Genomic DNA, 14040 nt, shown 5'->3' with positions numbered 1-14040 from the left:
TTTTATGTTTATAACAATATATTATATATAACACTCTAGCTATATAACTTATAAGCCTCTGTGAGCTGCAGGCACAGTGTGTACTCAGCATTGTAAAAAAAACTACTGTAGAAACCACAGCTCAACAGGCTATAATACCCAACATCTGTCTTCAGCTTACAGTCAGCTTGGTTGGTTTCACCATCCATTACTTGGAGGGGTCCGCCTTCTTGCGGCGGAGGACCTTATCATTTGGAGATCTCGTCTGCAGGGATCATACTCTTGGGATGTATGAAAGTCGTGGCAGTACAGTATGTTTTCACTGGCACATTCCTAATGCCCCATATGTGGCACAAGAAGCGTCTAATTAAAGTCTGGCTTAGGAAGAGAGTTGTTCTCATACTGATGCCAGTATCTGATATGCTTCCCATCGAGCCTTAAATGCATCGTCAGATATCGAGATACAGGAGATACCATACCATAAGTTAAAAGCCTTCAAAAAAGTCCTTGTTTTCTTTATCCAAAACAGTAGCCTTTCCAGCAATAATAAATATTATGTCTGCCATTACACAATTTTAAGGCTTGATTTAATTAAAAGTTAAGATTATTACATCAAGTAAAAAAGACATAATAAAGCAGTTCTGTGTTAAAACTTGGTGCCCGTGTGTATATCATTTTTACAGCACTGGTAGCGGCCTGTCCTCAAGTCTAGATATTAGCATCAATATCAGGAAGTTAAAAAATAGTATCAGATGTCTGATAGCTAAAAACACAAAAACATCATCTCATATTTGAAGATGATCTTAGATTGAAACTTCAGATCTAAAAGCAATACTCTCCTTAATCCAGTCTGCCTGTATTTTCATTGTGTATAGCCATGTCTTCATCAGTCAGTCCTGCAGTTAGCCTGCATGCTTTTTGCTTCATAGCATAATCTGACTAATGAAAGCAAGTTCACAACCCATCTTGTATAGCGAAAAAACAACAGATAAGAACACAATGTCCCCCACAAGAATAACTTCCTGACTTCATGTCATTACGTCCTCCTTATGCCTCCAGAAATAAAGAGGCTTGATATTGAGTCCAGCGGCAGGTTATCAGCTGGCAGCTGCTCCGGGGGAACCCTCTGCATTACTGTCAGATTATAACAGCGATACCGCATAACCTGTTGAGTCCACTGCTGCAGATGAGCTTATTTCCGCGCCTTTATACTGTAATACTCCACCACATCACTACATCATCATTTTAGAGGAAACTGTATGAAGCAACGCAGCTTCCTGTTGTATACTGATCTTCACTCTCAGAGGCTGCATCTCCCAAACTCCTTTTCTGCAGCACGAGTGAATTTGAAGTAATATTAACATGAATACAAGTAACAACATTAATGACTTGCTTTAGTCAGTTTGGTACTCGGGAAATCAAACCCTTAACCCGGGCAGTGTTGCCGTTTTAATGTTCAATTGTTCCACAGAAGCACATGGGGGCTGTGCTTTGTCTGCATGCCTTTCAAGTTCAACATGAGAAGATCAAGCCACGTAGGCATGTCCATATTCAGATCATCCCGACTGATGCAACAGTTTCCACACAAACCCAGCAGTCCGGACTGGACCCTGACATCAGAGGAGGACCAGCCGCACGCACGAGCGACCCTCTCTCGCTGTCTCTCTGTGTGTGCGTGCGTGTTTTGGCGGTTTTGTCCTAAAGTGACACTTTTAAACCAGTTCTGTGAAATAAATCTCACTACAGTGTATTTACAGTAGACCAGGACCCGAACTAAACGGAACCCTCCTGTCACTGACTCCTATTGTGTGCCATTATATTGTAACTTTAACAACGAAGCAACAACCGCACTCGGCACGTTACAACGGTGTTTTAACTTCTCCTTTTAGCCGAAATCAGCGTATCGACCCGCTATTCATTTACACACCTTAAAGCTGTCACACACTCACCAATGATAATCGCACATGCGCTCAAAAGTCCAATCTCTTTCTTCAGGGTGACTCTATCGCTCTTGGAGGAGTTTTTATCCTTCTTCTTCTCCTCGTTGTCCTCCATCGCCTCCGCCTCGTAAGTGTGCTTCCTGACCGCCTCGGTCCGGTCCAGATACTGTAGACTGAACCACGCTCCGCTCCCTGAGCAGCCCTTATAATATCGTACTGATGAGAGGAGGACAGCGCATGCGCACGACCCACAACTAATGCCACCACCTTGTGTCAGGTAGTCTGTTGAAAGGCAGGTGTGACATATCGTAACAAGAAGGTCGTAAACAGTAAGGACATTTACTTACCTGCCGTTTTCTTATCGATCCAGTATGTTTTAAATTGCTGTTTTCCCTTTATAATCTCAGCATCCGACAACAATAAAACAAGTAAAAATATGCAGTAAAAATGTAAGTATAAAAAAAGACACTGTCCCCCTTCAGACTACATGCTGCACACTGTAAATGTCTAGCCTGAATATATTTCCCTGTAGCCTCCAAGAAAATAAAATGGAGAATGAAGGGCAATAAATAAACAACAAATAAATAAATAATCAAGGTGTATGTGTAAATGTGTATGTGTGTGTATGTGTAAACTTCAAAAGAAAAAAAAAACAATACATACTATTCTTGGTTCAATATATGCAAAGAATTCTAATATTATTATTTTTGGGTGTTTACTGACATTGGAGAAACTCAACTTTGCCCCAGATACAGAAACATTACAAGAATGACTAGTTCAACCCTTGAAAATAGTCACCACGTGGCTGGAAAGGCTTCAGGTGAGGCTGTTTTTCCCTCTTTGCTGCTGTAATTTGAGCCTCAGCTCATTATTGTTTAGTGGGGGAGGGTCAACAGTATGCTGTTCTACAAAGAAGACATCTTCTATTATTACAAGATTACAGACCCAGATGGTATGGACTCATACATCAGTAAATCTATAAATAGATAAGTTTAATCATACATTTAAAAAAATATATATAGAATTAGTGAATTTAATAGGCTAAGTGTTCCTTGTGACAGGTGCATTTTGTTGTCTTACTGTATCCTAAACAAGATAAATAAGAATACTTCAGATAATACTACAAATGTCACTGGCTGGCTATCATCACATGAATACAAAAAACAAATATTAAACACTTTGAGTTGAAAAAAAGATTATAGCTGGGTTTTCATGGAGCCTAATATTACAAATATAATCGGTTTAAAAGCCCAAACCGAATAAAAATGTTCCATATAAACACCTCAATCAGAATAAAAAAGCCCAAACCTTGGTTGGGGCAGAGGGTTGGTTTAAACCTTTGCTTAAACCGATCAAATAAAAAATTATACCATGTAAACGATTTGACCCGATCACGTCCTGACTGCGTTTTTTTGCACGCGTCCTCCGTCTTCACTTCATCAGGAGCCATTAATCCCTCCACACAATTTTGTAAAGGACCTGTGCGCCATCTGAAAATTTTGCTTCCATTCAAAATCGGTAAATTCCACCAGGACAGCTATTTCCCACCAATCTTTGCTGCGGACTTCATCCGGCGATTTCTGGTCTTAGGAGGAGGCATGGGCAGTTATAAGCTTATGCAGCGCAGAATAAGCCTAACAGTTTCCTGTGCCCGTCTTGTTCTCTCCATTGCTTCCAGTAGCAGTAAGCATGCGTTAGTGTCACGCTGTTGCTTGCTTAACAGCAACACAACAACAACAACTACTGCCCTGAACTTGAGCTGATATAAAATGTGGCGAACCAAATGCATGGTGTGCGCATGTCACACAGTTCCGATTAAATGCATCGCCACATGTAAACACCAAATCGTAATGGATCCCTCCCCATGTAAACAGTTGACCCAAAATCTTCAATCCAAATGATTTCAATCAGAATGACAAAAAAGTGTATGTAGACCCAGCTTTTGATAAATGCTAACTTTAGCATGCTAATACGCTCAGGTTAGCCCGTACACAGAGATCGAAAGAACAAAGCTACACAAATCCACCGCCTTAATATTTTTACACAACGGCGTAATGTTGGTAACCCAGTGTGTGAATTTACATTGCATTACAGGGTTGCAGAAACAAACGAGGCGCGATGTGCAAACAAACAGCGCATGCTTCACAGAGAGCTACATGCACAGTTCACTTTTCTGCCCTGCCGTCGCCACTGTTTACAGACTCTGTCTTGCTTCTGTTACGCCTCTGTCACTACCTCTGCTGCCAGCTCAGCAGTGGAACAACTTCACCCCACAATTTTGCCTCTGTGACTTTTACACGTAACAAAGGTGTAACACTTTCATCTTGAACTGGCTGTGTAAAAGGAGCTAATGACTATGTTTTTGCGAGGGTAGGTGGCTAATTCCAACATCCCGTTAATACGGCTTCGAGTTCAATATAATACATAGATTTCATTTAGTAGTCAACCCTTACCATTTGTACTTAACTTGAAGTAATGTCATGTGTGTTTAATATTGATGCAAAAGTGGATTCAGAAGATTACACATCATTCATTTACAAAAATGTTTCATGATATCGTTTTGGTCCCCCTATTCTCCCACTCTCACATCGCCAACCCTCCACAATGTGTTCAGTTCACCACTCAAATCTCCAAGGCATGTACTTTACTCCAGCCATTCTCCACCTCAGATACCATCTGACTTTTATCAGCCATGCCTCTCCACCTGCTCACCTGTCTCCAGTTCAGATCCTTATACTGAACCATATTCTTTGTTGAGTTGCCAGTCTGTACTCCTTGCCATGTGCTTTGTTTCAGTCTTCCTTTGTGTTTTTTGATTCTGAAGGTTCTTTGTACTGGATCTGCCTGCCTTAAAGCCTTCCTGCCTGTTTCCTGTTACCGTTTTGCCTACCTGCCAAAGCCTGTGAGCTCTCAAACGGACATTAAAACCTTCAATTGCATCTGTCTGCTTGGTAATGTTTGCGCTCAGGTCCTTTCCCCCTGCCTGTACTCCAATCTGTGATATCAAAAGCACTTAAACCTGCCCCTTTGTATGTCTTTGGTTCGCCTGTTTGCCAAGTGTAATTTGACTGAGCTGTAGCAGGATCTCAGGCTGGGCTAGCGGTTTGTGTTTCATGTGGTACCAAATGTCACCCTACACTTTATATTTTCGCTCGAAGCATTATACTTATTATACTTATTATATACTTATTATTACCTAAACATAACCAAGTGCTTTTGGTGCCTTAAACTCACAAAGTAGTTTAGGTTCCTAAATCTAACCAAGCATGCAGTTAACAATGTGACACGGTTGCTGTTTGGTTAATTTTATACATTAGTGCAGATAGTTGGAATTAGGAAGAACACTCTTTGGGGACAAAAATAACAGATTATTTGGGTTGTCTTGCAAAAAAAATATTAACAATGTATGTGGCTTAACCTGCCTTACACTTACAGTTTGAAACCTTTTTAGCTTTTTAGGTCTACTGCGGGAGTAAGCAAGTAAGTCACCCTTGGAAAAGCACAGAGGCTGTATTTCAGGTTGGCAACATGTGTAGTAAATCTATCAAATTGCAATAATTTCACTGCTTTTTTAGTGATGACCAACTGAAAAGACAATTGATAATGAAAATCCTAAGAGGGGGATATTTCAATAAAAAACAACATGTAATAACAACTGCTAACGTTAGCATTTAAACTCTTCCTAGCTTAACATGACAATTTGGTGGTGTGGTGTGAATTCCTAGTAAACTGTAATGTTAGCTAGCTAACAGTAATTGTAGTGGTAATGTTAGCTAGCTAATGGTAATGCTAGGTAAAGGTAATGTTAGCTCGGAATTGCTTGAATGCTAATATTCTTTTGTGCCTAATGCTGCGTTCACAGGAATTCAGGCAGACGGTAGACTGACAACACTTTTCCGACGGCACAGGAAAGCAAACAAACACTCCAACGGAACGGCAGGACGGTAAAACGAAACACGCATGATGAGATGTTGCTATGGTGGTGTTGAACTATAATCACTAAATGTATAGCATATAATTTTATGTAATTATTCTAACATTTGTTGCTATAAATGCAGCTTTCTCCTGATATTCTATTGCAAACATAAAATTATAGTTTGATTTCCCTCAAAACATAAGGTCATTCATTTATTTACAATATGGAGTATATATAGTGAAAGGAGAACTGCACTTGGTGTAACCCTTGTTTCATCGACATCGTGTGATGTCTTGAATGCTGGTCATAAAGTTCTTGGTGTTGTACCAAAATGATAAGCTTCTCGTTGTCTAGACTGCCCATGTTTTCTTGTTGTGTGAGAGAGGTATGTAACATCCGATTGTAAATTCTGTTGTGGAGGACGGCAAAAGGTTAAATGATTTTACTTTGGACAGCAATGCCGTCTACCATTGCCGGCAATCTCTGCCGACCTCACCACATTTTACCGTCCAGCTCTCGTCCACTAAAATGGTATCCGGTTTAACGTCTACAGTCTGCCTGAATCCATGTGAGCGCAGCATAAGCTGTTGATAGCTAACAAGTCATCAAATATGTTGTTTTAACTTGAAAAATAACCTAATTTTAACTTCTTAATATCTTTTCAGTTGCTGATTAAATGAGGCTGGGTGAAATGATAACAATTTGTAAAGAATTTCTCTAAATGATTAGCATACTGAAATACAGCAGTGCTGCTTTAAACCAGCATTTTAGCTTCTTACCCTGAGGTTGATGCCGGAGTGTATTGAATTGCGAATGTTGGCTCATCATTGAATACACTTGAGTCACTTGAATATCAAATCATTATTAATATTATAGTATCACCAGTTCATTTCCTGCTAGGACAATTTAAAATCCTTGCTGTGAGAAAGAAAAGAGCGTTAGCAGGCTTGTCGTCACAATCCAAAAAGTTAATTAATTAGCAGAGCAAAGTCAAGGTTCTACACATCCACATGTTTTTTACTTGCTTGTGAAATTAGATCTGTTCTAAGAAGTGGATGAGAGTGAATTGCTCCTCCCTTACTCTGTTTACAGGGATTGTTTGCCAGTTTTCCAATCATCCTCTATCTACCCGACCTTAGGGATATAGTGTGAAAAACGCCTGCAGTCACTGCCGATGTCTCTCTGTGTATTTGTGCAGCCAACATTTGACATACAGTCACGTGGTAGGAGGCAAGGAAGACCTACATGTCATCCAATTTGGATTCATAGTATCCAAAGTACTAACTTTTTCTCCAACAGCGAAAAGGGCTCCTTAAATACAACTGAAGAGGATTTTGTGGATTCATGTTACAGTGTTTTGGATCACTGAATATTCATCCCTATTTATTCAAGACAGATTATAGGGCCTTAGAAGTGCAGTTGAGCCTCCACAAGCAGGAGAATTTAGCTCCCTTTTAAACCATTTTAAAATTGGTTTGGAGCTGTGATTCATTAAGCAGGCCTATTTGCAGACATTTTTTCATGTGGTGGTAGCAGGAAGAGCAGATTTGTACTTACCTTTTTTGTGTCTAGTCTTGGCTCTTGCTTTGTGTCCAGCCCAGCATTGGTCATAGAGTCTCCTCCTCAGAAGGGCCATTGTAAAACATCACACTCATACCAATTAGCCAATTGGACATACTGTACATGTGCCAGACAGAGTGACATGTTACCGCAGAATGATTAATTGTTTCCCCTGTGGCGTATTTGTTTTCCATGACTACTTCCTGGCTTTTCAATAAAGCCCCCTGGTTTTTTTATATGTCAGCATGACATGGACATTCAGACAAATGCCCACACACACACACACACACACACACACATACTCAAGGCAGACGACAGTTAGATAACTGTTTAATTATGTAATATTTTCCCATCTGTTTGCTTTGGTGAAATTATTCTTTGGTGAAATTTGGATTGTGCCAATTCAGCATTATGAAAATTATTTTGGATTACCTCTTAAAAATCAAGTGGTAATCCGTTGTTTAAAAAAAAAAAAATCCTTTATCTTTTTTTTTTCACTGTCAGGGTTTTGGTCCCTCTATTTCTCCTAGTTGTATCTTCATCTAATGTCTTACAGCCTAATAAGTGTGTTATTTCGTGTTGGTTCTGACTCAATAGTCCAAGGCCTCATTGCAGGCTATCTAAACTAATATATCAGTATAACTTAAAGCAGCTTTACATATCTATATTTTGAAAAAAACTTTTTTCCCAAAATGAAAAATATTTATGGTATTATTTACTTTGCCTGGGAGTCCTTCAATATCAGATATCTGATGGTTGTTTGATGTAGGTGATAGTAGGTATTAAGCTACCATAACAATGAACATGCATGACTGTTTTTTTTAGATTTGTCTGAGGAGATAATCTCTCTGTATAAACAAGTGTTTGATTATCCAAACAATCTAAGTGCTGTGATAGTGTTGCTTTTCTTTCTACTATCAAACTGTTTTGATAGTAGACTGAGTCGTTTCCTCCTCTAATGATTTTCCAGTAGACAGCCGTGGCATTTGCACGGTTGTGACAGTGAAAACAATCATAAGTCTGCCCTTAATCAACAAGTTGTTTCGAGTTCCTCCTCCTCCCCCAGCAGCTCTGTGGGTGAAGACAAAGCAGAGAAAAATGAGGATGAGGAGATTAGAGAGATGACGCAAAGTCAGATGAGATACACAACACTGATGACACTTGTAGCAAAATGGATATAATGTAGTTCACATAAACTGTATAGTAGATATACACAATTAGAGGAGAAGTTTCTGAGCAACAGTTTATTGTTTTTATCCATACTATCAAAGGGAGTGTCAGTGGCTGGTCAGTTCATCACTTTGGTCCTCAAATATCTGAGAAATCAGAACTGATTGCTATGAAGTTGTACGATTGTCATTATTGGTCTACAGAGGATGAAGACCAATGACTTTGGTGATCCTCTACTTTTCATGTTGCCACATCAGCAGGCAGAAGTTTCTCATATAAAGTACAATATCTGAACATCTCGATGACTGGGCACATCAGGTGCAGACATTCCTGGTTTCTGTGTGTCCGAATGACTTTTGTGCCCTCCCGACTTTTCTTCTTGCACTATCATGAGGTTCATTTGTGGTTTTGATTGGATGGTCTGAAAAACTATGAACACGTGAAATGTTAATACTATTGAATGATTCTGTCTTTCCATTAAGTCAAATTTTTTATTTGTCTAATCATTTTTAATAAAGCCCCCCTCCAGTGAGAATCCAGTGTTTAACCTTGTAAACATCTCCATGTGGTGTTTCTTATGTGCTACAAGACATCAGGGACAACATCAGTCCTCTCCATGGCTGGGCCTGTCTGCTTTTAAACTGCAGTGTACCAAGGACAGGCTGAACAACACATTTTCTGATCGGCAGGTTTGAAAAGTCACACACCTAAGGAGCCAATCATGCAAACTCACTACTGACGTTAATGTTACTACTACTAATTACTACATTTCAAGCTAGCTAGGTTTTATTTTAAATTGTAACGTTGTAACGTTGTCACAAGTTAGAGAGCGATACTTTACCATTACCATTCTGATATGTCCACTTGTATGTGACCCTGTCCACTTTGCTCCTCTCCTTCTGAATCACTTTCCGGTTTGAACATGTATGGCTGAATTACCCCTATATTACCACTTGCCATTGTGTAGCGTACAGAAGTTAACGTAGCAAAATATTTAAATCAAAACAAGCATTCAGCTTTCTGAGTTTGATGGGCAGAGTCAAAGGTGAGCTACAGGTGCGTGACAGAAGAGGCGGTTGGAAATGTGTGTAGTGGGCAGGGACTATGATTCAGGAATTTTTAATGAGGCAGAAGGAGGAGATGCCTTGGGAGGATTTTTAAAGGTAATTAAACATATTTTGTAGAAAAAAACAGACACAATTTATTATTTCAAGCAGAGCATTTCATATGTCTTAAAACATGACTGGAGCTGGTCTTTAATATAGCGCCATATCACAATCTCAGGACACTTAATAAATAGAGATTTAGTTTTTATTAATTTCTGTTTTAGCAACAAGTAAATGTGTCTTCAGCCTCCAACAGAAAACAACGAGCAAACAGACACAGACATGCACTCACACCACACCACTTCTTCTACAGTTTAAGGAGTTAAGTCGTTAAGTTGCGGCAGGCGAATGCTAACGAATGCACAATTGACTTGGAGGACGGCCTCCCTCTCCAAAAGGAGGCCCCAACAAAGAGAGGAGATACTTTGTTGGCGACAGGAAGGCAGACTAAAAACACTGGACTCAGTGTGAGGGCAGAAGGGGACGAGGAAAAGAAGGAGATGGAGGGGAAACAGCCAAAATACTGTGGCGGCATAAGAGGAGGAGCTGTAAAGGAATAGATCACAGCATCCCACAACAGCAGCAGGAGGAGGATGAGGAGTGTAGGTGAGGAGAATAGAGGAGGAGGAGCTAAAGGGCCGGGAGAACATAAAGAAGAGTAATAGAAGAGATAAGTAAAGAATAATAGGAGAAAGGGAAGGCAAAAGTGGCAGAGGATGGAGGGTGCAGAGGCAGTTGAAGTCTGTGTTGAGAAGAAGCTTCCTGGCCTCAGTACGACCTGCCTCTTGACTTTGATGCATTTGAGATCATCTGATATCAACCATAAACTGTACAAAATAACAGACGTGCCACCATGACGTCACCCAATTGTTTGTTAAATGTCATTCTGAAGCATCAGGTTTAGCATGTTAGTTTTCTGGAGGTGAAGTGACCATGTTTGGACCAGAGGGTGGGGTTAGGAAGGATCGAGGGGTTTGCAGCTTAACAGTCCACACCCGTGGCTAATTTATTAGCTGGCTAATTGGCTAATTAAGCCAAGTGCTTCCCACAGAATAAGATCCTATATGTGATGGTTGATGACTGGAGTTGTTTATTTGTTAGACTTAAGAATCTAAGAGACCTTGTGGAACCAATAGGGAAGTTGGCAGTGTGTCAACGACAAGAACCGGGTCTGCTGCCTTCACTGACGGGAAAGCCCCCAACATTCCTGACTCCTTTACACAAGCCACCACAAATATGACACAGTATGTCAAATGTATGACTAACAAGCCAGGTATGATGGGCGCAGACACCAATACCTGAGTGCTAAAATATCAGTAGAATAATACTAGAATTTTACTCGGGTGGAGAGTGAGTCTCTGCCTCAAGCGAAGGAGTTTAAGTATCTCGGGGTCTTGTTCATGAGTGAGGGTAAAATGGATCGTGCGATTGACAGGCGGATCGGTGCAGCATCAGCAGTAATGTTGGCATTGTACTGGATCGTTGTGGGGAAGAGGGAGCTGAGCCGGAAGGCTTTACCAGCCGACATTCCAACCCTCACCTGTGGTCATGAGCTTTGGGTAGTGACTGAAAGAAGGAGATCGTTGATACAAGAGGCTGAAACGAGCTTCCTTCGGAGGGTGTCTGGGCTCTGCCTTAGAGATAGGGTAAGGAGCTCGGAGATCCGGGGCGACCTCCTTTGCATCGAAAGGAGCCAGTTGATGTGGTTCGGGCATCTGGTTAGGATGCCTCCTGGGCGCCTCCCTTTAGAGTTTTTCAGGCACGTCCAACTGGGAGGAGACCCCGCAGCAGACCCAGAGCTTGCTGGAGGGATTATATATCCCGTCTGGCCTGGGAACGCCTCGGAATCCCCCAGGAGGAGCTGGAGAGGGACGCCTGCATCACCCAACTGAGCCTGCTGCCACAGCTACCCGGCCCCGAATAAGCGGAAGATAATGGATGGATGGATGGATAGAATTTTACTCACCAAAAATCCTAACTGACTTCTTGGAAGGCCTGTTAGCACAATAGCAGCATTCAACTGTCATTTAAAGAGAACACAGCCCTAATTATAAGCCTTTATATAAGTTAAACTGGTGAGTTATATGAAAAGTCAGCCCCTACCATTGTAATGAATAGAGAACTTAGTTCTGGAGACCCAAACCATTTTTTGTACCAGGCTGCAAACATGTTTAATCATGCAGATAATTGGGTATTGTAATATGGGGTCTTAAGTCTCGAGCAGTCATTCCAGGAACTTCGGTTTTGGCACCTCGGAGTTGGATTCATTTCTCTGCTGCTTGATGTAAACAGAGAACCTGTGTCTCAATGAAGAGGCTGCATCCCACATCCCACAGACTCATGAAAATGCAACGATAACATTTTCCGTTGTCTAAATTTAACATATATGTTGCATCCTGCACATCTATCAGTAATCTCAGAGTCACAGAGCTTTTGTAGAGCTTTTAGCCACTTGTTCATTTTGTCTGTGGAGTAAAGGAAAAGTAAAACACACATAGCGAGATGAGGAGAAAGCCTCTACTGCAGAGAAGATCTTTTTTTAAACAGAATGGAAACAGCATGTTATCAGCAGCACAAGCATCATGGCTCTAGGGGTTGAAATGTCAGACTGTCGTTGATCTCAACATGTGTTTGATGGACATTTTTTTTACTTGCAATCGGTGACTCCAGAGCGGTCAATTCACTCTGACATTGTCAACATCTTTGGACAGTTTAGCTTCCTCTGATTGGATGGTCAGTAGACAGCGTTGAGGCGAGCTGATTGGCTGGTTAGCTTAAGTTAGTTGAGGCGTAAAGAAACGGTCAAAATTTGTGCTTGTAACTCGTAGCTTGTAACTTCAGGTTCACACATGCACAGAGGAAATTTGTGTCTGTAACTCAGACTAATTTGAAAATATTGCAGCACAAATTTTAAGTCCACACACACAAATAGTTTCTACAGCTACAAAAACTTTTTACACTAACATTAACATTATTTGCAAGCTCAAAATCTTTTTGACCTTCATTTGACCCCGTAGGTCGGCCTTTAATGACTTGGTGGAAGTTAGCCGCGTATCATTTAATCACAAGTCACATTATTAAAACCTCTGTGGGCGGACCTGTTTCAGTTTGTTGGGGGATGATTTCTCTTGGACTTAGAGGATCCTTAATAATCCCTTAATTTATTTTTAATTAATTAATTAATTAATAAAAAATAAATGATATGCCTACAAATAACTTTGTAGGGAACAACTTTGGATATTTAATTTACCTCGCTCAATTGTGATACGGCCCGGTCATATGATGTCCTGAGCTACCAGTAGCTACTTAACTTTCCTACTTTACCTCTTGTACAGCCTGGTGTCAGACTGATTAGTATGTGGCAAGTATCAGAGGCAGAAAGGGTGAGAAGGAGGAAACAATAATAAAAAACAATGCTGGAAAGGGAGATAGGTGGTAGGAGGAGAGGGAGACTAGTGACAATTAAAGGACGACAAGGAGAGAGCGGCTGAGGGAGGAGAGGAGGGGCAGAGACAGGTAGAGAGGGAGGAGTTGTTGAGGGAAACAAAAATAGGGAATGAGGAAAAAGGGACCAATAGATACAGGAAGTAAGAGGCCATGATCCCAACACCACTCTGCAGCCACGGACAAACTATCCCTCTCCCTCATTCCCTCTTTCATCCAGCCTTGATCTATTCTTACTGTAGAGCCTGTGGAGTGGCTGCTCAAACGGTTTGCCATACTGCCCACGCCACACATCGTTTGTTCGCGGAGAAGCCAGAGTTCTTGCGGTTGGGGAGCAGAGCTGCATAGCAACCCCACAGCACTTCCTGTTGGGCCGGGGGTTGAACGCCGGTGCCCGTTGTTCACCGCAGTGCCCCCTCTGCCTTTAGAAAAGCAGCCGGGAAGCAGTTCACTTACAATTGGCTTTGTGGCTCGTTGTGAAGAGAAGAGAAATGAGCGGAAAGGCAAAGCGCCCTCAGTTCACTGCACTCGTTTACAGGCAGGGACCTCTATATGCTTTAACTAATGGCTCTCTGAGGGCCCACATGCTATCGCTAGTCAGTACATATAATTCTAACTGTTTGCACTTCATAGAGGGATTTTTTTTTCAAGCTGAAACCCTCTAAAACATTTAGACAACAACAGTGTTGGTAAAGAGGGCGTTCTGCTCAGTTTCAGTAGCAAAATACTGGAAAACATGCTGTAAATGGAAAATGTGGCTCAGTTTTTCATCCACCCTGCAGAGTTCTGTGATTATAGTCAAACATTTAAAATGGTTTTACAGCCATAACAGCCAGGGCCTGCTGGGTTAACTCACATAAGCTGCTTAAGTATGTTCAGACGTTGACTTGACATGCCCTCTGGACATTACATGCAGTGTCAAAGG

The 14040-nt window shown here is 41.2% G+C and overlaps 1 protein-coding gene across 1 annotated transcript in view; it reads right to left on the bottom strand.

Annotated features, from left to right (window-relative positions):
* Window positions 1–2063, bottom strand: part of slc7a10a (solute carrier family 7 member 10a) — a 32068-nt gene extending 30005 nt beyond the window's left edge. The window contains exon 1 of the mRNA XM_069687113.1: window positions 1929–2063. Within this exon, the coding sequence (XP_069543214.1) occupies window positions 1929–2034 (106 nt within the window). The 5' untranslated portion in view covers window positions 2035–2063. The remainder of the gene's footprint in view (window positions 1–1928) is intronic.
* Between the last annotated feature and the right edge of the window lie 11977 nt (window positions 2064–14040).

Source organism: Semicossyphus pulcher, unplaced genomic scaffold (assembly GCF_022749685.1).
Source record: "Semicossyphus pulcher isolate SPU_LCO1_2020_fin unplaced genomic scaffold, fSemPul1.0.p SCAF_1, whole genome shotgun sequence".
NCBI classification, from domain to species: Eukaryota; Metazoa; Chordata; class Actinopteri; order Labriformes; family Labridae; genus Semicossyphus; species Semicossyphus pulcher.
Note: the sequence above shows the minus strand (reverse complement) of the source record. Positions and strands in the feature narration are given on the sequence as shown.